General features: G+C 40.9%; 1 protein-coding gene across 7 annotated transcripts in view; it reads right to left on the bottom strand.

Annotated features, from left to right (window-relative positions):
- The window catches only part of TNIK (TRAF2 and NCK interacting kinase), a 370,683-nt gene that overhangs the window by 126,921 nt on the left and 220,731 nt on the right, over nucleotides 1-23,031 (bottom strand). For all 7 annotated transcript variants that reach the window (XM_041731634.1, XM_041731636.1, XM_041731635.1 and 4 more), the window contains exon 4: nucleotides 11,379-11,504. In XM_041731634.1, coding sequence (XP_041587568.1) covers nucleotides 11,379-11,504 — 126 coding nt within the window. The remainder of the gene's footprint in view (nucleotides 1-11,378; nucleotides 11,505-23,031) is intronic.

The raw sequence follows: 23,031 nt of genomic DNA, 5'->3' as shown, positions 1-23,031 counted from the left end.
TCTCATGGCAAGAAGTGGTGGATGTTGCATCTTTTTTTTTTTTAATTGAAGAGGTGGAGGGAGAGGTTGAGAAGGAATGGTACATTTGAAATGCTCATTCAACTCCACCTAAACAGGATACACCTACATGTCACTTGGCAAGAGAGAAGGATGGCTAGGTTGAAGGTGAAGACAGAACCAAGCTCATGAGGGACAGGGGTTGGTCCTGGACCTAGAACTGGAACCATTCTACCCACAAGATGTTTAGCAAACAGTGTAGTGCAACCCAATTAAGAGAGAAAGCGTTGCTTGGATGATCTGGGCATGGTAGTTATTTCTATCTAAGTTAAAAAGGTTAACTTTTACAAAGAGTTCTAATGTAGGTCACAACTTGTGTGGTTGCTCATCATTTATTTTTGTCAGTTGTCTTATATTTCTAACCAGCACGATGTTTTTTCTTAGAAGTTGTGGGGAGAGGCGACAATATATATTTTTTAAATATTTTATTTATTTATTCATGAGAGACACACAGAGAGAGGCAAAGACATAGGCAGAGGGAGAAGCAGGGTCCTTGCAGGGAGCCTGATGTGGGACTCGATCCTAGGACCCCGGGATCACGACCAAAGGCAGACGCTCAACCACTGAGCCACTCAAGTGCCCAAGAGAGGGGACAATATTTAAGCAAAAGATCTTTGATCTCAGCTGAGCCCAGAGGGAATTTCAGAAGCACTGTCTGAGCCAGCCCTCAGTTCACCTCCTCATCAGGAGGGGCCTTTTGCATGGAGTCACCTGTTGTGGTCACTTTTAACCTGCGCTTCCCAAGTCCATCACCTCTGAAGGAATTTTCAAAGGTTTATCTTTAAAACCAGCTTAAGAAGTTTAGGACGATTTCTAGGTTCTGTACAATAGACACTCATCTGCTAGTTAACTGGTTTTAAGTTCCTATAACAAGAAACAACACGTTATGATATTTTAAAACTGCAGGCGCTAGCCAAAAATACCTTCATTCATTCCCCCACCCCACCCCCAAATGTCACTGGTCAGTCACCCAGAAGAATAACTGAATCTAACTGATCGCTTTTATAGTAAAACAAGGGGCAAGAGACGGGGAGAGGAAGAAGAGGGAGCAGGATGTGGAAGGTCTATCTATAATGAGAGAAGTTTGGGACACCTGGGCAGCTCAGTGGTTGAGCATCTGCCTTTGGCCCCAGGGGAGGATCCTGGGGTCCTGGGATCGAGTCCCACAGCAGGCTTCCCGCAGGGAGCCTGCTTCTCCCTCTGCCTATGTCTCTGCCTCTCTCTCCATGTCTCTCATGGATAAATAAATAAAATCTAAATAAAATAAAATAAAATAAAATAAAATAAAATAAAAGAAGAGAAGTTCGAGCCCAGCAAGTCAAGGGGCACTCTAACAAAAGGGTAGGAAAGGTAAACACCCAAGAATTCACAGCTCTGCAAAGGACCAGCCTATTGACCTTGAAGGTCCAGACACATCAGCAAGGCACAGGATATTTTTATCATGTGTGGCTGGGAATAGCCACAGATCTCATCTGCATGATTTATGAAGGTGTAAACAAAACCAGTGCTTTGTTATAGAATGCTATCTCACTTGCCAGACATGGTTTAAAGTCCCACAACATAAAATACGTGTGTATAGAAGTACACAAATTGGCAGGTATACATATGGACACATTTATCATTTAAATCAACTTATATAAAGGTAAGGTAAAACTGTTGAGAATTTTAAATTTGAGAAGGCAACCTAAACAACCCTTTGCAATCATTTTTATTTTTTTATTTTTATTTTATTTTTTTGCAATCATTTTTAAACTAGCATGTATTTGTACAAAAAAAAAATCCTTTGGCTTCTAAACTATATTTTTAGACTGGAGAAAAAGTGCTTGAACTACAAATTCTAAGTTTTCCAAAGGTAAAAAATTGAGGCCCAAAGACGTGAAGTGTTCCAAACTTTGTCAATATGGCTTCTGGGTAATGAACAACTTTATACCTTGAGAACGACAATGGTGGTTTGAATATACAGAACCAACTGGTATTTTTAGCCCCAAAAAGCCACTTGAAAGGGTCAATGGTCAATTGTCCAAGGAGAGTGTCGCCGAGTCAGTATGGCAGCATTCAACGAATGAGAGAAGTTAGTTACATCTTGTATTTGGTTTCTGGCGCTCAGATTTCTCAGTATATATGCAAAGTCTGCTGGAGAATTTTTCCTGTTACGAGTCAATCATTCCGTGCCCATTCTGGCCAGGGACTCACTCCCAGAAACTAACCTTATTGGGGATGTAAAGAAATGTTATGCCCAAATAGAAGAATTTGGGGAGAGGATGGGAAAGCAAGCTTTCAGTCAAGTAAAAATACAAAAAGAAAAGAAAATACTAGCCTCGGAGGATTTATGATTAAATAGCTTGATAGTTGAGATAGTGAAAGGGATTATAAGGGAAAGGAAGGGGACTGGGTGGGAAAAATTAGAGAGGGAGACAAACCATGAGAGACCCCTAACTCTGGGAAACACACAAAGGGTTGAGGAAGGAGAGGTAGGTAGGGGGACAAGTAACTGGGTGATGGGCACTGAGGAGGGCACTTGATGGGATGAGCAGTGGGTGTTATACTTATGTTGGCAAATTGAATTAAAATTTTAAAAATGTAAACAAACAAACAAACAAACAAAAACAACCCAACTTGATAGTTGAGAATTTTGAGAAGCACAACTTAAATGGAACACAGACTTTGGCTCAGAATTCATCTGGAAAAGGAACCGGAGGTTTGTATAGCCCAATAGCAGAGTAACGTCGGGCACACAGAAGTCTTCCTTCTGCTAAGGTGAAAAGCAGTTTAAGCACAATTCAAATGAAATTCATTGGGATAAAAGAAGAAGTCCTTTGTACATTCTGGTCACAGCATCACCCATCAATTCATAAAAATAGCTCTTTTAAAGCTGAACTAAAGCCCTGTTGCAACGTATTAAATTAGGACTGGCTTTCACTCTGTTTGTACCTAAGTAGCATATCCTCTTGCTATAGGTCATGCAAGAGGATGCATTTTTCAAAAAGGGCAGCTCTGAGACCGAGGGCCTGTTTACAATCACTCCTCCTAATATTTTAGGCACTCCCAAGTCAATTACTTATAAGAACAAAAGTCAACTTTTCAAAAATTTCTATTCACACATAATAAGATTCAATCACTTCTTCAGACAAATGACCTAGGCTCTACATATGTGAATAAGGGAGTTCTTCAGTTATATAAGTGACAAATACTGATTAGGACAATCCGAAGAGAAAAGAAAAAAAGAAGAAGAAAAGAAAGAAAGAAAAGAAAAGAAAAGAAAAGAAAAGAAAAGAAAAGAAAAGAAAAGAAAAGAAAAGAAAAGAAAAGAAAAGAAAAGAAAAAAAAGAAAAGAAAAAAATAAAGAAAGAAAAGGAAAAGAAAAGAAAGAAAGAAAAAAGAAAAGAAAAGGGAAGGGAAGGGAAGGAAAGGAAAGGAAAGAAAAGGAAAGAAAAGGAAAGGAAAGAAAGAAAAAAGCCTCACTTCTGATATAGAATTCAAAAAAGAGACATTTTAAATTGTTCAAAAGACTCAGCTACAGGTGGCTGGATTTTGAATCACGCTATCTGCGGCACCTCCTATTTAAACCTTAAGACAACTACAAGAACAAGAGGGCCTGGTTTCTTTGCCAGACAAGATGCTACAGCAAGCGTTAAACTATACTAGACGTAAGGTTTAGGGACTGTGGCCATCCTCCCTGCAGATTCTAGAAAGGTCCTCTCATTGGTTCATCTCAGTATCTCACTCCTGGATGATGTTATACAGGAGCTGAGCAGGTAATGTCCGTGCATGAAGGCGAGTGTGTGTGTGGAAGAGAGCAGGGAGTGCTGGGACCTCTGGTACAAACTGGAGTGGGGTGTGTGCTCTCCAAACAGCTATAACATCCTACTGCTACGGGGGGAGTTCAGGCCCGACATTCCAATATCCTCCTATTTTTCAAAACTTTTCAAGGAATCCAGACTTTTGTGTAAAATAGATTTTTTTTCCAACGCTGGCATAAAACACCACCACCTTATATGAATCAAACTCAAATACAAATACATCCAGCTGGACAGTATTTAGCCTCCAGGCTGCCAGCCTGAAACCCCAGACCTACTCTAACATCTCTCTCTCTCTCTCTCTCTCTCTACCTATTTATAAGATTTTTATTTATTTATTTGAGAGAGAGAGAGAGAGAGAGAGAGAGAGAGAGAGCGTGCAAGCCCAAGCCAGAGGGAGAAGCAGGCCCCCGCTGAGATGGGAGCCCAACACAGGGCTCTATCCCAGGACTCTGGGACCTGACCCGAGCCCAGGACAGACACTTAACCAACTGAGCGACTGAGGTGCCCCTGCCATTTTTTTTCTTTTTAAGTTACATTTTTATAAGGAAGAACCCCAATGTCAGAGATGCTGCCTCTGCCAATACTAGAAGCCAGGTCTCTGGACTCCAGGTCAGTTTCAGCCAGTAGCTGCCACGCTTGTCCCCAAAATGCACACAACATGATTTGATGACTCTCAGCTCTCTGATGCTACGCCGTAGCAGTTGAATGAATGGCCTAGTAAGAGATTTTATAGCACAGCAATCTGTCTTACTTGACCGCCCCACATTTTCCGAAACTAATCAGAAAGGTATTGTTTTTGTAAGCTATTCTAGTCCTGTGATTGTGGTGGCATCAGAAGAGACAGCAAAATATATGTGATCTCGCTTCTAACGTCAGAGAAATGGGTACACCTGATGGACGGTGTACTCGCCCCTCGCTCCCAGCGCCTGAATGCTGCGCAGCAGGATGGAGAGCTTCTCGCCACTGGCTGAGGCCAGGCGGCGTGAGATGGCAGGGGCGTGTGACACAGCTCGCTTGTTTCCAAGAGATCAGAATCTTTACTGAAAGAGCTCCCTTTTTTGATTTCCGGTGCAGGCCCTGAGCAGTTGATAAAGTGGAATGACTTAGCCATTATCAGAAGTAGTTGTATTTCCGCAAAGAGATGGTACTAAACCAAGAGTTTATCTCTACAACAAGACTGATAGAATTTGCCCAGATTATAATTCAATCAGACACCTAAAACAGCACATGCGTTGGCTGGCAGGCTCTGCGCAAAACCTCCAGCCACAACAAAAGAAATAGCTGGGGAATACTTGAGGCCGTCTGAATGCTGGGAATGAACGGGCCCAAGGCTGCTCTGGGTGCCTGCGGATTATGTCTCTATATAATCCACAATAACATTTTTATATAAATGTGATCCTAACAGAATGCCATTAGTCCAAAGAGTCAACTCTCTGTGACCTTTGCAATTGTTTGCTGAAACATCCCCGAAAGGTTGAATGTACTCTTCAAAGCATATTTCTTCGACTTCACATCAGCCTTATTAGTAGCGAACTGGTCCTGCTATACCCTCTTTGAGAATTAGGGAACTGAGGAACGAAGGTTAAAGGTGAGGCCGAAAGAATTTATTTTCAAAAAAATATTTTATTTATTTATTCATGAGAGACACAGAGAGAGAGAGGCAGAGACACAGGCAGAGGGAGAAGCAGGTTCCATGCAGGGAGCCCGACGTGGGACTCGATCCTGGGACTCCAGGATCACGCCCTGAGCCGAAGGCAGATGCTCAACTGCTGAGCCACCCTGGTGTCTCCAGGTCAAAATAATTTAAACACAAAGCTTCAATCCTGTTTGGAATACCAACTTTTGATATCAGAACTATTTCTTACAACTTAAAAAAAAAATGAGTGTAGAACTCAGGGGCTTGATTCTAGCTTCAGACAGCTTGGGGCTGGCTAACGCACTGGCTTTATCATCCACCAGCTGTGAGACCCTGGGAAAGTTCCTTAACTTTTCTGAGCCAAATTTCCTTATGTGTAAAGTGGGACTAATGATAATGTCCAGTTTGTAGGGTGGTTGTAAAGATCTAATGAAATACCATGACAATGCAAAACCCCACAAAACTTGGCATGCGATAAGCAAGCAATAAATATTACCTGCTATTGTTATTATTAACATGGGATGGTCCAAACTTAGCAAATCAGAGGCCTTGGAACGGAGAGCTACACACTATCAGATTCTATAATCAAGTTCCCACCAATACTGTAATCTGGTATTAATTCCCTATTTTATGTTTCTCTTCTCCCTTTACTTTTCCAAGTCCCCCCTTAGTTTGTTGCCAAATAGAAAGAGCACAGTTAGAAAAAAGCAGCTGCCCTTGCCCTCACAAGCATCTCGTGGCTTTGTACTTCCATCCCCAGTGACACAGAAGCTAATGGATGATTAGGGACGCGGGGACGGTCAGAACAGTTCCACCTGTGGTGCAGGACCACCAATCGGTAAGTGCCAGGCCCTCTGTCTTCCGAGCAGAACGTGGGGCCTTTAATACTTGCAGGTGGTAAAAAGGAATGTGAAGGTCTGGGTCCTCCCCTGGGGCCTGGGTTTGGGAGGGATCACTACTTGCAGATCTCCCTTTGTTAACTTTAGGAAAGGGATTAGCTTGCTAAAACAGTCTCCCAACTGGTGTCCGTGCTTCTGCTCCAGCCGCATCTGGTCTAATCTCAACCCAACAATAAGCAGGAACCCCTTAATTATGAGGATCAGATTCCATCCCTCCATCTTCAAAACCCTCACCTCACTTAGAGTAAGAGCTGACATCTTTCCAGTGGTCTGTAAGGGCCTACATGATGTGGCCCCACGTCATCTCCCATGTTTCTGGTCACACTGCTCCCATTGTTCTTCTTGCAAAACACCAGGCCTGGAATGTTCTTCCTTGAGTTATCTATGACGGGGCTTCCCCCGGCTGCAACCCCATTAAGCTTCCCCTGCTCTACTAGGCTCTGGTCAGCCTCTAGCATCCTCTACAGTTTTCTTACGATTATGTTTATTATCTGTGTGTGGTCTGTAATAGGAATGTAAGCTACATGTAGGTAGGGGCTGCCATCAATTTTGTCCAGTGATACATCCTAAGTGCCCAAAAGACTGCCTTGTGCCTAGCAAGTGCTTGATATGTATTTGTTGGATGAATGGATGGTGAATGAATAAATGGATATATACACACAGGCAGACTCTCGATTCCCGGCAACCACAGCTGTCTTCATGGGAGGAGCAACTGGCCAGGGTGAGGACTGGCAGGCAGCAACTGGTTCCCAAGAGTACAAAACCTTCTATTCACTCCATGCAGATGCAAAGAGGCATGCTGCTTTCTCCTAGTGCCAATTGGAAAATGGGCTGCAGGTTTCGCTTATTTAAAAAAACAAAAAAAACAAAAACCAAACAGACTTCCAGTGCCTTTTACAGAACTTCAGGCCGAGCTAAATTGTCACATTTCAGGATGCCTGCATTCTGGCTCTGCATTCATCCATTAATGAGCTTTGAGGCCCTGGGAAAGTCAATTAACTTCATGGGGACCCAGCAAAATAAAGGAAAAGTAATTTTCTTGCCAACTTAAAAAAAAAAAATCACAGCAATAGGAAAAGGGTAAAAAACAGTCAGTTCCCTTGACCAATCTTCCTCTCTTTCCTTCAACCAGTGATTTCTAATACCCAGATTTTAACAATTCATTCTCACAAGAAAACCGACAATCCAATCTGGCCCATTTCACAAAAGAAATGATATTAATAGTTGGGTGTGACTCAACTAGTACTATGGAGGTGATTCCTGAAGGTGCTGGTTCCAATGCTACAGTAATGCCTTCTTCTAATTGGGAACAATGGCCCTGACCAAACAAAACACCTCTCTCCAGAGAGTACTAAAATAGCTATCATTCTCCACTTATTATCTGTTGAAGTTTATGGCAATATGGGGTCATTGCTAAAAAGCTAGATTCTTTGGGCGTCTGGGTGGCGTCAGTTGGTTAAGCACCTGCCTTCGGCTCAGGTCATGATCCTAGGGTCCTGGGATTGAGTCCCACATCGGGCTCCCTGCTCCAAGAGGAGCCTGCTTCTCCCTCTCCATCTGCCTGCCACTCCTCCTGCTTGTGGTCTCTCTCTCTCTCTGTCAAATAAATAAATAAAATCTTTTTTTTTTTTTTAAAAAAAAGCTAGATTCTTGATAATACAGAAGTGCTTTAGGAACACAGACATATTCCAACTTGTGTCATCTCATCATTTCTGCTGAACCTAGAGGCCACAGGAAAAATGAGCTCTCAAAGTACCTACAGCAATCTGCTTCGTACCAACATTAGCAATCAAGTTTATAGGAATGATAATCACTTCTCTACAGACCAACTATTTTGTCAGCATCGTAAGCGTAGCACCCTCCTAGCACCGAGGACATTGAGGTGCAAACAACACAATCCTTGTCCTCACACAGCTGATGGTCTATGAGGAACAGACACAGCCCAATAAGAAGCAATTTAAAAAAGAAGGAACAGAAGTGGCTCTGATGTGTTCAACTTCAGAGAAAGCTTAGAAGAAATAAAAAAAGAGCAGACGTAAAAAAGGTTTCAAAAATTAAATTACTGAAATTACTACCCAGATAGGAAATGTACATGTACATGTAGGTAGGGGCTTCCATCAATTTTGTGATTTTCAACACCACTGGTATATATTATTTTAGACCATTTATAGATATAGATGGATAGATACATATATTTTTTCTTTTTCTTCCTTTCTTTGACAAAAATGAAAATGCATTTTATCTAATTGTAGCTTTTTTTTTTAAAGGCTTAAAAAACCCCATTATAATAATGTTTATCCATTGTAAATATAAATCTACATCGTTTTAACTGGTGGATATGTCCTTTCATAGTGTCCTTGAATGGATTTACTTAAGTAATTCCCTTCTGGTTAACTTCTACATACATCTTTATGTAGTTACCCAAATATTTATTTAGGATACATTCCTGTATATCTGTGTGTGTTGGAGGGTGGGGTGGGGAAGAGAGGAAGCATGTTTATCCGTCTCTATTCCAATCGCCCTTGAGATAGAATATCAACCTCCAACCTCCATTTCCATAAGCAGGGGGCCTGATTGTCCATTCTGGGTATATTATGAAAAAACAAAAAATCTTTGCCAATCTACATGTTAAGAAATGGTATCTAATTCTTGTTTTCTTTTATATTTATATTTATATAAATATTTTATATTTATGTTGGCATGATTATATTTTAAGTACATCTTTACAGGTAATTGATATTTCTTACTTTGTTAATTGCTGCCTTGTTCTTAACTCCATATTTCTCTTAATTTCATATTTTATTATTGATTTATAAAAATTCTTTACCTCTAAAGGCTACTATATTCTTTCTCATCATGTATGGATTGATATTTTTCCTAAATCAGTTATTTGCATTTTTACTTTAGTTATTATGGGTTTTTTTTTTTTTGTAATGGGAAACTTTAAAAAATGTATATAGGCAAGTCCATCAAACTCCTGTTTTGTGGATCTGCCCTTGCATATACGCCCTTGTATATCTTTCTTTAGCATTATACAGTTACAGCTATTTTCTCCTACTACTTTTACACTTTTAATTTTCACATTTATATCTACCATACATTTAAGAGGCCATGATTAAAATCTCACTATAACTGTCAAAAATCACATAAAAATATATAAAATCAATGTGATCATACAAAGAGGGTTTATTTATACAAAAGTGCTTTTTAAAATTTTTAAAGATGAGACTTACAGGGAAAAAAATATCCAGCAGCTCTTTTCACTTCCAAAGATCATAGCGTTCAATTATCAAATGATATGAAAATCTTGCTATTTTTCTGAGCTAGCATTATTTTTTCACTTGTGGTCACCAACTCTGTTCACTGTGGATGTTTTGTGTCTTCTCAGCTGGACTACAGATGTCTTTTGCATTAAGACAGTAGACTGAGATTCTCTGATCCATTATCCATGAAATAGTAGTCATAGGAGTTACAGAATTTAGTATCTAATTTGGCATAGAGTAAGCTCTAATTAAATAAATTTTGTGTGTCAGACATATTTTAAGAGCTCTAGAAAAATGAATAAGATGATGAGTGATTAAAAGAGTATTTTTAGACTAATTAATTCAATAGCAACATATGAGATGAACAGAGATTCAAGAAAGAGAGACAGATCAAATAGAAGTCTACTGCAAAACCTAGGCTTCCAATGAATGGGCCTGCACTAGTGGGGTGGGTGTAAAGTTAGCAAATGAAGATTAAAGCAAGAGAGCATTATACATCAGCCTGAGGGACTAAGAATAAATTAAAGTTCCATGGACAGAAATCAGGAAGGTGAGAAGAGGAGCAATCAGAGCAGAGCAGGGACAGGAGTAGTGGTTTTAGTATCAGGCGTACTGAACTTACTTTCAGTGGGACAGATTGTCAAAGATACAGGACAGGAGCACATGGCTAACTGGAAAGGAAAGCAATCTATTTGAGTACTTATATAGTATCAGAGATTGTCTTAGGCATTTCACTCACAGAATTGGAATTTAAATTTCAGTTATTGGGACACCTGGGTGGCTCAGCGGTTGAGCAACTGCCTTCGGCTCAGGGAGTGATCCTGGAGTCCCGGGATTGAGTCCTGCATTGGGCTCCTGCTAGGGAGCCTGCCTCTCCCTCTGCCTGTGTCTCTGCCTCTCTCTGTCTCTCATGAATAAATAAATAAAATCTTTTAATTAATTAATTAAATTTCATTCATCCACACATTTAGTGATAGACAAGGCAAAAGACTCCAAGAGCTTGGTTAGATCATTGCTTTGCCATTTCCAGCTACAAAGACCTTAGGGCAGTCTACTTACCATCTTTGTAAGCCTAAGTTTTTGGTCATCTAAGAAATGAAGAAATGATAATGTCTACCTTAGAGAGCTGGAATAAGTGATATAATACATAGAAAGCAAATAGCATGATGCCTAAAGTATCATAAAAACTCAGTAAACATAGTTACTAGTGGAAAAACCAGAAAACTTAAAACTTGCTGTAGGGATAGAAGGGATGGAAGATAGAAGATAAAGATACTTAAAAGATGGAGGTGCGCCTAGGTGTCTCAGTCTGTTAGACGTCTGTCTCTTGGTTTTGCCTCAGGTTGTGATCTCAGGGTCATGAGACTGAGCCCTGTGTCAGGCTCCATGCTCAGCGAGGAGTCTGCCTGAGATCCGTACTCTCCTTCTCCCGGTGCCCCTCCCCTAACTTGCAGAATCTTCTCTCTCTCTCTCTCTCTCTCTCTCTCTCTCGGTAGATAAATAAAAAAAAATGAAATATGTATTTTTTTTTAAAAAAAGATACTTAAATTATGGAGAGGTGTTTAGGGAAATGAGAAAGAACCCTGAAAACACACCATTATGGAAATCATGGGACTGAGAGTTTCAAAGAAAGAGTTCATTACTCCAACATGAAGAGAGAGAAATGAACTATTTGGCCCTGGTTGTCCTTCATGTAAGAGCAAATGTGGATAGCACTACATACCCAGAGTTGGTCATCCATGCCTGGTGGGTTCTTTTTGATAAAAGCACCATAGTATGTAGCAATATTTCGGTGATGAGAATATTTCTTCAACATGTTAATTTCTTGTTTGATTTCTTCCTCTTCATCCTGTATTAGAATAAAAATATTGTCATGAAAATCCATTGTCTTTAGTAGGATTCTGTTTTTCATCACCATCGATATCAACTGTGTAATAAATTCTTAAGTTTTTCCTTCTGTGGTGATAAACAAGCAAAATTATTATATAACTTGACTTTCTCCCTTGACCACAAAGAAAAAAATTACAAGACAACAAATCGGCAATCCAAGAGGGTCTTCTGTTTGTACAGCAAACAGGCATAGCATGTAACTTGCTAGAAAAAAAAAATCTCACCCTTTGACCTGGAAAAAGATCAAGGTATATGGACTTTGAGATAAAATTCACTCCTGGCTTCTGGGAACTGTGTCCACTGAGTACCTACCACTGATCATATCTGGTATAGGAAAGATTGGGGGAAGAAAAAAAATACAGACTCAGAGATTTAAAATTTGTTAGGTTCATTTTCTTTGAAGCCTACTTTTATTGAAGTAACTGACTGAAGATGATGAAAGTCAGATGGGAAAGGGAGTGAGGGTAGTTTCCTAGATCTGAGGAAGTTCACAAAACAGGAGTACTCATCTCACCTTCAGGAAACTAAACATAAAAAGAAAGGGGGGAATGTGGTAGTGCCATGGATGTGAAAAGAAGTAACTCTCCTACAGACTAAGTTTCCTGATATTCCAGTGTCATTCATCCTGAATTTCAATTTGGAGTCCTCCACTTGGGCTCCTTTTGGGGGCCCTGACATTACCAGGCAAGCGTGCATGTGCTATCCCTAATTTTATTTTAATATGTACACATTAGTTGGACTGTAAACTAGCACTTTACTTCCGAGATTGGTGGGAAAAATCCATCCCAGGAGTGTTGTTTTAGATGCAGCAGTAGTAACAATGATGTATAATAATAATAACGTAGTTTGTTTCATCATCTTTACCTAAAAGGCTGCCCATGCTGTGTCCCTATCTCTCCCCTTACACCATGAGCCGCTCAGCCTCACTTCAGTCTCTACATTGTCGGGCCCTTCTGCAGTCTTCCATGTGATGACTTCTTTCCCCTTCCTCTTCTTCACATGATTTATACTCATTATTCCTATTAAGTTTAAATGATTCCCCCTTAAGATGTCTTCCCTAATTCTCTCAGGCCATGTCAGGTCCCTACCTCCCCCCATCTCTCTATCTTATCCACCCCCTTCGCACATGCACCATATTTGTTGGTCCCAGTATGGAGATGTGTCATAATTTGCTCATTACTGACTCTTGTCTGTGGATTGTAAGCCCTCCTCGGCCTTCAGGTCTCTGTTCCAGAGTCCCTTCCCCACCAAAGCCCTCTGATCTACCTGACTTGGCTTGAGGCTTGTGGATCATCCCATGGGTCTTCCTTTGAAGCACCTACCACAATTGTAATCCACATTTATCCACCTGACCATTTGATTAAACTCTCTCTTCCCGATCAGTCCATAACAACTGTAAACGCAGGAATGGTGGCTGCTTCTGCTCTGTAACATGCCCGGCATCAGACAAAGTGCCTTTGAAGAAGTGTGAATAAAAGAATGAACACCTGCAAAGGGCGAGCTGCCTAGAGCAGCATTAGCAGGTGCTTGAAAGGAAATGGGAAGAATGAGATGAGAAGAATGGTGAAATGCTGACATTTCCTGACCACGCAAAAATAAGTTTGAGCGAAAAACAACGGAGATCTGACAACCCAGGAGAACAAAACATGTTACATGTCAGGTGGCGTAACAAAATCTAAGACTAGGTGATCTCAAAATAGAATGTACGATTGGGGCGCTGAGCTAAGGAGAAGCATGTGGCTGTCATGGTGAGGAGGGGGGTCCGGGAGGGAGGGGCTGGGATGGCATACTGCTGACCACCCAGTTCTTCCCTGCAGCTATCAGAAACTAGCTAAGCCTTTGTCGCTGGCCTGGGGAGAGACTGACCTTCACAGGCCTTCCACTCGTTCAAGGGTCCCTGCAGCTCACCTCAAATGTCTTACTATGGTGCATATGAGGCTATTTTAAACCTACCATGTGGGGCCAAATAATTGTTGATGAATGCAGGATATGAGTGGATGTACTTTAGGGAAACCCAGACAGAAGGGGAGAAAACAAACCTGAGGGTTTCTGTGGGCAGCCTGGGATCATCGACGGCTGCTTCCATTAAGGTGCAACTTCGTGAGGCAAGAAATCACCCATCCCTTTCCCACGGCAGCTGGCCAGTGTCACCTTCCAGCATTGTTAGTGACAAGTGGGTTCTAGAGTACTGCTGCCGGCCTCCTAGGTTCTCAACAGGATGGAGGGTGATGTAGGAGAATCCAAGGGGGGGAAAGTGTCTTTAAAAAGCTTACAGTACTTTTAAGAAAATGAGACTTTATGAAACAGTTAAATAAGAGTGCAATTCAATACATAATTAAATCCAAAATAAATAGTGTTGGAGATCGGAATGAAGGCAGCATGCTCTCCATCACTTCGCAAAGGTAAATTGAGGCAATCGGAAAATGAAGAAAGCACACGCACTGAGTCAGAAAAATGAGGGTGGGCATGTTCACTTTGGGCTCCACGGTCCTAGGAAAGTGACCTATCTTCTACAACCTCAGTTTTCTCCTCTGTAATTAGATCCAGATTTTATAATAGTATTTTATTATATGCTCCGGTCTTTTGGGATATTTGAATGAAGTATATGAAAGTTTAAAGAGTGATACAAACCAAACATTATTATGAATCTTGTCAACCAATAAATAAATAAATAAATATCAAGGATGGAAGACCAGGAATGAAAGTATCTTGAATTTTTCTTTAAACTGTATAGTTTCCAAATACAATTACGGAACCCCTGTAGGTCTGGTTCTGTAGCTCTAGCGTAGAGCTTCGATCTAGATCTCATATGACCTTATGTGTGGGCAAGCATTTTATTGGGCTACTGTTTGTCACAATTTCTAGTCTAGGGCAGTGGTAGCAGCAAGTGAGTCAGTGGCACTGAAAGGGACACACTTACTAGTAACTACGAGCACTTATTTAACAGTGGGCAAGCAGTTCACCCTCTCACAACACGGCTTATTGAAAAATATGAGTTATAACGTTTTCAAAAAGACAGAGACAACAAAAGAGGCCAGAATTAGATTACAAAGTTATAAAAGAAAGGTGTCCTTTGCTTTGTAAACGTGTAATTCTTATGTATTAAGAATAAGGTGAAAAGATCAAGCCCACCGGGAAACTAATGACCCCTGGGTCATACTGGAAAACAAAGGCATGGTATCAAATAGCCACAAATTTTAAAAGGGACTAGTTTTAGTAAGACAAGTCCATTCCCCTAGAAAGAAGTTATTACCTCAGTCATGAGACTTCAACATCTAGTCCAAGCTGGTACACCACGTACCCTCAGACATTGCATATAGACTCTCTGAATATCAGTTACGTGAATGAAAATAAGACCATCTATTTAAACCACCTCTGAGGCTTAGAAATTATTAAGTGTTTAAGCATAACTTTATTATCAAAATAAAGAAGACTGTTATTTTCTCAAGATCACAGGAATCTATTTATTGCTTAGTATTTGTGATATACTTGGTGGGGGGGCGATGCATGGAAAGGTCATGATTTTGCAGGCCTCCTTCATGAAGAGATGGGAGCCCATTTCCTCTTCTTGTGTCCGGGCTCAGCCATGTGACTCGCTCTAGCCAATGGGACATTAGCAAATATGATGGAGCAGAGGCTGGAAAATTCCTTGTGCACTGGGGCTAGCTCTCTCCTACTATTTGCAGACAAACCTTCCATGTGAGAAGCCACGCCTGACCTCCTGGAGGATGGCAAATAGTGAAAGAGAAAGTGATTTTCAAATGCAAAGAAATGGAGGCTTCCATTTAAGCACTGAGCCATGACTATCTCTGATGATGGTATCAAATGATATGATATCGTGGTCATAACATATAGCCAAAGTCCACCTCCTGCAATGTCTGCTGTGTACCAGAAACCGTGTGTTACCTTATTAAATATGCAAAACAGCTCTATGAAGTAGATGACTTAATAGTTCCATACAAATGACGAAAATGAATTTCAGAGAGGTTGAGTAACCCCCACATTCATTGATGTATTAAATGTTAGAGCTAAGATTCAAGGTGAGATTCGCCTGACTCCAAAGCCAGGGCTCTCAATCCTATACCGAAAACTCCTAGACAGAAGAGCAGTTAACCCACGGTGATAAAACTAAAGCTGCTAATCATGAAAGACGTGTTTGGGAGCATTTTAAGCCAGGGATGATGAGAAAACTGCCTTTGGTCCTCCAATTAAAGAAGCTCATTAGCACACAATAGTATTTGCTTATAAATGATATCGGGGGATAAAGGAGGGATTTTAAGTTGCATATTGAATACACAGGGAATATACTTTAAGCATCTATAATATGCTGGGATTGAAAAATGGGATTAATAAGATACTGAATATTAGTGTGCTCTACTGATGAGTTTTTTTTTTAAGGTTTTATTTAACTCTTCATGAGAGACACACAGAGAGAGAGGCAGGGACATAAGCAGAGGGAGAGGCAGGCTCCATGCAGGGAGCCTGATGTAGGACTCGATCCTGGGACTCTAGGATCACGCCCTGGGCCAAAGGCAGGCGCCAAACCGCTGAGCCACCCAGCGATCCCCTATTAGTGTGCTCTATAACAAAGAGCTTGCCCAACATTTAGCTCTCAATCCATGGAACAAGAATTAAACTGTGTAACTCTTCTAATAATCACACTGACTGGTGCATTTGAACTCAGAAGAAAAGTCTGAGACGTATCCATCCGAGTCACTTCACCCGAGGTGTGTGGACACTGGTTTAAACCACTTCTGCTCCCGCCTTCCGTAGCACTTGTTGGCCTTAGGCTGGAGTTGGCACCAACTTTCCTATCGTTCTCAGCTTCACTGTTGACAGAATCTGACACAAACTTGAAGATAATTGATTGTTAAAGAATCACGACACTAGACTTTGAAGGGATTGTTGACATTTTCCGGGATGTAGTTTTTAAATGTTTTAAAATAATCTGTAAGAGTGAAATCCCTTCCTCCAGTAGAAAGTTTAGTCAGGATGGCAACAAATTGCATCAACAAAAACTAGATTTTTAAAATCAGTAACACTGCATTTTTATGAGTTTAACTATTCATATCTAGTTATTAAATTAATCAATGACAATAAAGAAGCTGTTTTAGTGAATACAAAATTAGAATTTTTGAAAGAAATACAAAGTCATGGGCAGTCCCGGTGGCTCAGTGGTTTAGAGCCACCTTCGGCCCAGGACCTGATCCTGGAGACCTGGGATTGAGTCCCACGTCGGGCTTCCTGCATGGAGCCTGCTTCTCCCTCTGCCTGTGTCTCTGCCTCTCTCTCTCTCTCTCTCTCTCTCTCTCTCTTTCTCTCTCTGTGTCTCTCAAGAATAAATAAATACAATCTTTAAAAAAAAAGAGAAATACAAAGTCACATCAGCTTCAATATCTCATTCATTTTCAGTCTTGTCTTACATCCAAAATACAGAGATAAGCTATATTCCTAAGATAAGTAATTGCAAATTTCTCTTTTTAAAGGGAAGGGTTTGAAGTTTCAGTAGCAATTCTTCTTACTGAATGAAATTCTGCACACGGATGGAGGAATCCAGGAGTATAAATTAAGAGGTTGCCATATTCCAGTGTGTTTATTGGTGTAATAATATACAGCTTGAGGTTTGTTTTTAAATCACAACTTATTAAATATGAAAATGTATTAAAAATTAAATGATAATTAAGCATGTATGGATCTCCTAAAATTATCTCAAGGTGGGGTTATGCACCTATAAACTATACTTTTACAGACCCAGAAAGGTTCAATGAGTTGCCTGAGCCTTGAGGGAACTAGGACTTTGCCACGACTTTCTGCAGGCGGTACCTGGATCTGCTGTATTTTAGTCTTAGGCTAAAGAATTCATTCTGCATGCAGATATTTAACTGTTTACTGTATCCCAGGCGCAATGCTAAATGCTAATAATATCATAATACAACCATGGGCATCACAGATTCAAGCTCTGCCCCAATGACACTTACTATAGGCTGTGGGCACACAGATGGGAATCAAAGAATGACAAAGATGCAAGAAGAATGACAAACAGGAGAGGTATGGGCAGCTCACCTAACTGGAGGCATCGGGGGACACAGCACCAAGAATTTCAAGTTTGAGCCGAATTCTGAAGGCCTTGTGGGGGTTACCCATTTAGGAAGAAAGAAAAAGGCTGATGGGAGACTAAGGAGGCAACTGTTTTTCCAGCAGAAAAATAGTGATTGCCAAGGCCCTGCAGCTGCAGGTTGCCTCCTATAGGGACTCTTGGTACCACGAGAGAAAAAGGAAAAATGTCATGCCCTAGTGTCAAAACTAGGATATACTCAGATGACCGTGCCAATCTGCAGGGCTCTTCTTTACCGTGAGGCTGGCCTGTTGTCTCCTGCTGGGAAATGCTGTCCCTTAGAGAAACCGCTAACGCAGCCCGATGTGCATTTTTCTCATAACGAAACCTCCACTGATGAGGACTCTCAAGAAAACCATGAATTTTAAAAATAATAATAAACTACTCATGCTCAAATAATCCAGAAGTAAATGAGTTTCACCCCCTGGTAGTGTGGTCACTAAGTTGCCTAAAGTCTGCCATAAATGACGTGGCTTATGTTGCTCTTACGCAATCTCTCGGACACGTTGTGCATACACATACGACAGGCCTTACCCATCCAGGCCATACACCCAGCGTGTGCGCACATGTGCAGAGGCCTAGACACACATAAGCCACCAAGAGGGGTACACTCTGTAGGCAAGATGGGGGGAGACGCATAAGTGTGCATGTATAGTGGGCAGCTCGGCCTGTTCATTTTTAGAACTCTAGAAGCTTTCCAATATCTATACACTGCATCCCCTACAGAACGGAAGCACTAAACACAGGCTCCAAAGGCAGATGGTATTATGCAGGCAAAAATAATATTTGCTTATCTTTTCTTTTTAAAAGTTCTCATCATATGCCTCATTAGACGGTCTGTCTGCTAAAGACACCTCCCTGAAGAGCCCCAAAGAGGTCCCAGGAGGTGTGTTCTGAAGGGTCTCTGTAAGCAGAGTCTGGGGTGGGGATTCCCAGGCTTTGTCGAACCCCCCCGAGGGCCAAACTCCTACAGCTGAGAATGCCCTTCTCCCAGCCCTAACAATGCAAAACCAAGATCAACTCATCCTCAAATCTCGCATAGCTGTCACTTTATCTGGAAACATCCTAGCCACACAGATAGGAGATCTTAAATTCTCTCTTATACTCTCTGCACACTCCTCAGAAGTTCAGGAGAACTGTGATTCGTTCATTCAACCATTTGTTAAATGTGTATAAATGTGTTTTATGCATGTTGGAATGTAAGATTCCAGAAGATAGTGTGCGTCTGTTTTCACGGCCTTCACACTGCAATGCAGCACACCCATTTATTCCTAAATGAATGAGGAAATGAACGAATGGTTGTGGTTTCAGCCTTCAGCCTCTGGAATCTAGCTGTACGTTCTCTCTTAGAGCTTGCTCTATACTAAGTCATTTTGTATATGCTCAAGGTGAGACTAATATTGTTCAGGGGAAGACTAATAGCTCTGTAACTGAGCTGGCGAAGACAGGCCCCAGTCAAACTATTGACGTGTATTAACGAGTAACTAACCCAAGTATGGCACGTAGTTCATTGCACAGGCTGCCAGCCCCACGCTCTCATCTACTGATGATAGTTCTAGGCACTCTCTAAAATTCTCTCCAATCGTACTGCCTGCCCCATTCAGGCATTCACTCTATCTTACCACTAATAATTAAAATCATTTATTGAGGACCTGTTAAGTGGCAGGCACCATGCATTATGTCATTTTAGCCTCATCACAAGTTGGTGATGTTTGTATTTCCACCAAACAGGTAAGTAAAATGAGACTCAGCAAGGTTAAGAAAGCTGCCTGAGGTCACAGTCAGTAAGGAGGGTAGTAGGGTGTGATCTCAGCTCAACCTGAGATGCTGCGCCAGTGGTACACCCTCACCTTTCATTCCCATAACTGGGCTGTGGGGAGGGTGCACACACCCTGATTGGCTGACTTGGAATTCCAACTCTGCCATTTACTATCTGAGGGGCTTGGGCAAATTACTTAGGCATTTTGTGTTTTCAATTACTCATTTGTAAAATGAACGGTGTCCGCTAATGGGGGTTGTTTTGAGGATTAAGTGAGCTAACACATATTTAACTAAGTACAACAGTGCCTGGCACATGATAAGTACTCAGCCTTTTTATTTTGACCATGGCTGTTGTTGTTATTACTATTATAAATAATACTATGTCCTGTGCTACCAACCACTCCACTGAATGGCCTCTCTTTGGGAGGGAGCAACAAAACATGCTTGGAGCAATATGTCCCCTGACTCTCCCAAACAACTCAGGATGAAAAGATTTTTTTTTTCTTTTTGTCCAGTTTCAGTAAACATTCACTGAACCCATTAATTATGGGCAAAGCCCTCTACCAGAGGCTCCTGGGAGACCACTTCCTTACTCCTCAAAGAGAGATAGAGCCTGGTCATAAGCTTCAGTTACAGGAATTCAGTAAGCAAGACAGAAATAGGAACTCAGTCAAGCAGGGTTTAAAATGGATCCTCCTAGTAGGCAGATGTTTAGTAAATGCTTATTGAATAAATTAGTGGGAAAAAAAAATCACAGTGAATTAAACACCAAATGCCCTTCTGTATTAATTGGAGACTACAGCAATGTGTCAGAGGATGGACTTCAAGGATAGAGTTAAATTGCCCAGGCTGAAATAGTCACCCCACCATGTACATGTTATATTGAGGCTACTTAATAGGCCTGGTCTTCTCATCACTATAATGGTGCTGTTAATGGAAGCTGTTTTGTAGGTTGCTGAAATGATTAAGTAATCAATATACAGAAAATATTTAAAAGAGTTCTGGCTCATAATAATCACTCCACCAATGTTAGTTACCATTATTATTACTTTTGGCTGAAACATAACAAAGGCTCTTGGAGAGGCACTTTACGTAAGGACCAAATCAACTTTAAGCACATCCACTACAATGATAGTTGATGTCACGGTGTTGCAATTCTCCTGATTTTGCCAACTCAGCAACCTTTCCACCCTTTTCTCAAATACTTCCTTATGCTTTGCTTTGAGGAATCATCCTTTCCTAGCCTTTGACCCTGTAGGTCCCTGGGCCAGGTACCCAATCCAGATATGGAGGAAGGAAAGGAAGGATTGGTTCAGGATTGGGGACATGACCCAAGCTACACCATTGATATTCAGACTGGCACTTTGTTGGGACTAACAATGATGAAGTAATTAGAACATGAACCTGGAAGTGTTGGTGAGAAGAAAGCAGAGCCCAAAGAAAGAGAAAGGTAACATTCCTAATCACATCGTGTGACTTCTAATAAACTCCATATTCAGCTTCATTTGGCTTGAGTCGGGCCTTGGTACCACAACCCAAAGTGTCCTGAGTAATAAGATCAGAACCACTCATTCTGAGTGAAGATGATTGGTGAAAGGTGAAAGCCTAGGATATTAAGTTATTATCTCCTTAAGGGCTGTGTAGGCTTTAAGATACCATTGTAAAGGGACTAGTTGACACCAGGAATTTTTATCCAAATGAAAATGAGGATTATTTACAGGGTTATCAAAGAACCATAGTCTCTTCATATATGGTGGCCAGAAAGCAGTGAATATAAAAGCCTAGAAAAGTATCCTTCTGACTTTCATGAATCTGGAGTTCCTTGAGGAGCCTGTAGAAGAGGCAGGTTCAGAGGCTCCACCCTGAAATTCTACAGCAGGTCTAGAAATCTGCATTTCTAATGAATACCACTGGCGGGGCTGACAGTTCACTGAAGCTAGTAGTCCACTTTGAGAAACACTACCCAAGAGGGCCCAGTTTTGTTTAGATATTGTAGGCAAATCTAGAGTACACAAACCCAGCTGGGAAGGGATCCCTAGAAAGCTGCGAAATGAAGAAATTCTCATAATTATTTCAGGAACTAAAACAACTTCAAAGACTAAGTCTGAGTTGAAGTACTAATTCTGAAGCAAATATCGGCAAATTTGGAAGTGTCTCAGCTCTAAAACCAGAAGAGCAGAAGCATTATACCCAGTTCTTTCTGTGGCTAGTTTCTATTTAAGAAAAAAAAAAAAAAAAAAGAAAAGAGGAAGTGGTGTAGAATAAAAACAATAATCTAAAAATTGATTTCAAGCTTATGGTTTTATCAATTTCATTACAATAAACTATAGTAACTTTGCAGTAGATCACTGCAAACAATTAACAAAGACGACCTTTGAGAATTCATCTCAGTTTTTAACAGAGCAGCTATAATGAGCACAATTATAATAATTGGTAAGAAGCTCTCGCAGCATTCCATAATACACAAAAGACAACACGGCAAAATGAAATAGATTGTTTTCTGAGGATACCACACAAATTTCACAAAGGAAATCTTATGCTGACTGTAATGTGTAAGGGGATGATACAAAAGTCATTTGATGCTGTATCAGACACTACGAGAAATGAGAAAACTATCTCCTCATGTGATATCCATATTGATCTTTGTTAAGGGCCAGTGGTCACAAAATAGTCAGTAGTGTGTGTAAATCAGGGAGACTACCCAGCCCTTTCAACAAGGGTTTTCTAAGAAAATTAAGCCCAAGTGCCATAAAGTGTCCACTGTAGGCATCTCCTATGTACTGACAACAAACAGCCTTAGCTCTGTACCATCCTCTGGAGAATTGAGAAAGAAAGAGTCTCTCATATTCATTTTCTGCAGAGCTTCGCTATCTTGTGGAACCCAATTTAGAAAGGCTAATTGACATTCCCTAAACTGAAAATAGAAATGTTGGGATAAATAGCTGTGTTGATGCCACAGCAAGGTGGTCTAACAGCAATAAGTGGTACTTTAAGGAACTTAAAGTCTCAGACATAGAACCAGAAACTATGAAAATAATATTCAGGGTTCTCAAGCCATACTTTATGCATCAACATACAACATTGTGGCCTGAGATTAACGATGCCAGTGGAAATCAAGCGTAATTCCACAGAACCACACAACAGAACTTCACGGCATGAGTGGTGTGGGCTCCACCCACAGTCATTATTAAATTGCCAAGTGCATCACATGATGTGGAGATCCTATTCAATCCAAGAATATACGGTGTTATGACTTCAGCAGGACTGCAAAATAAATTCTGACTTATTTTGTGGTAAAAACTTTATAAAAGGTTTACATATTTTTTATGGGTTTCCGCGTAGAGGCTGAAAGTGCCTGATCTTGATTTTTGTGTGAGATCTGCTAACTGGTGACACCATCACCCATCCTCCCTCCACACCTCACAAAACACAGATTTTTAGCGGCACATATTGGGAGAATAAAAGACTACATATCCCGGCTTCCCTTGCAGCTAGGTTTATGAAAGCAGAAGTGAAATGGAAATGTTGCATATAAGTAGAAAAGATTTTCGTGGAAGGAGCTCTTTTCTGTGCCTTTCTCCTTCCACCCACTCACTCTCCTTTTCTTGCC

Source organism: Vulpes lagopus, chromosome 17 (assembly GCF_018345385.1).
Source record: "Vulpes lagopus strain Blue_001 chromosome 17, ASM1834538v1, whole genome shotgun sequence".
Classification (NCBI taxonomy): domain Eukaryota; kingdom Metazoa; phylum Chordata; class Mammalia; order Carnivora; family Canidae; genus Vulpes; species Vulpes lagopus.
Note: the sequence above shows the minus strand (reverse complement) of the source record. Positions and strands in the feature narration are given on the sequence as shown.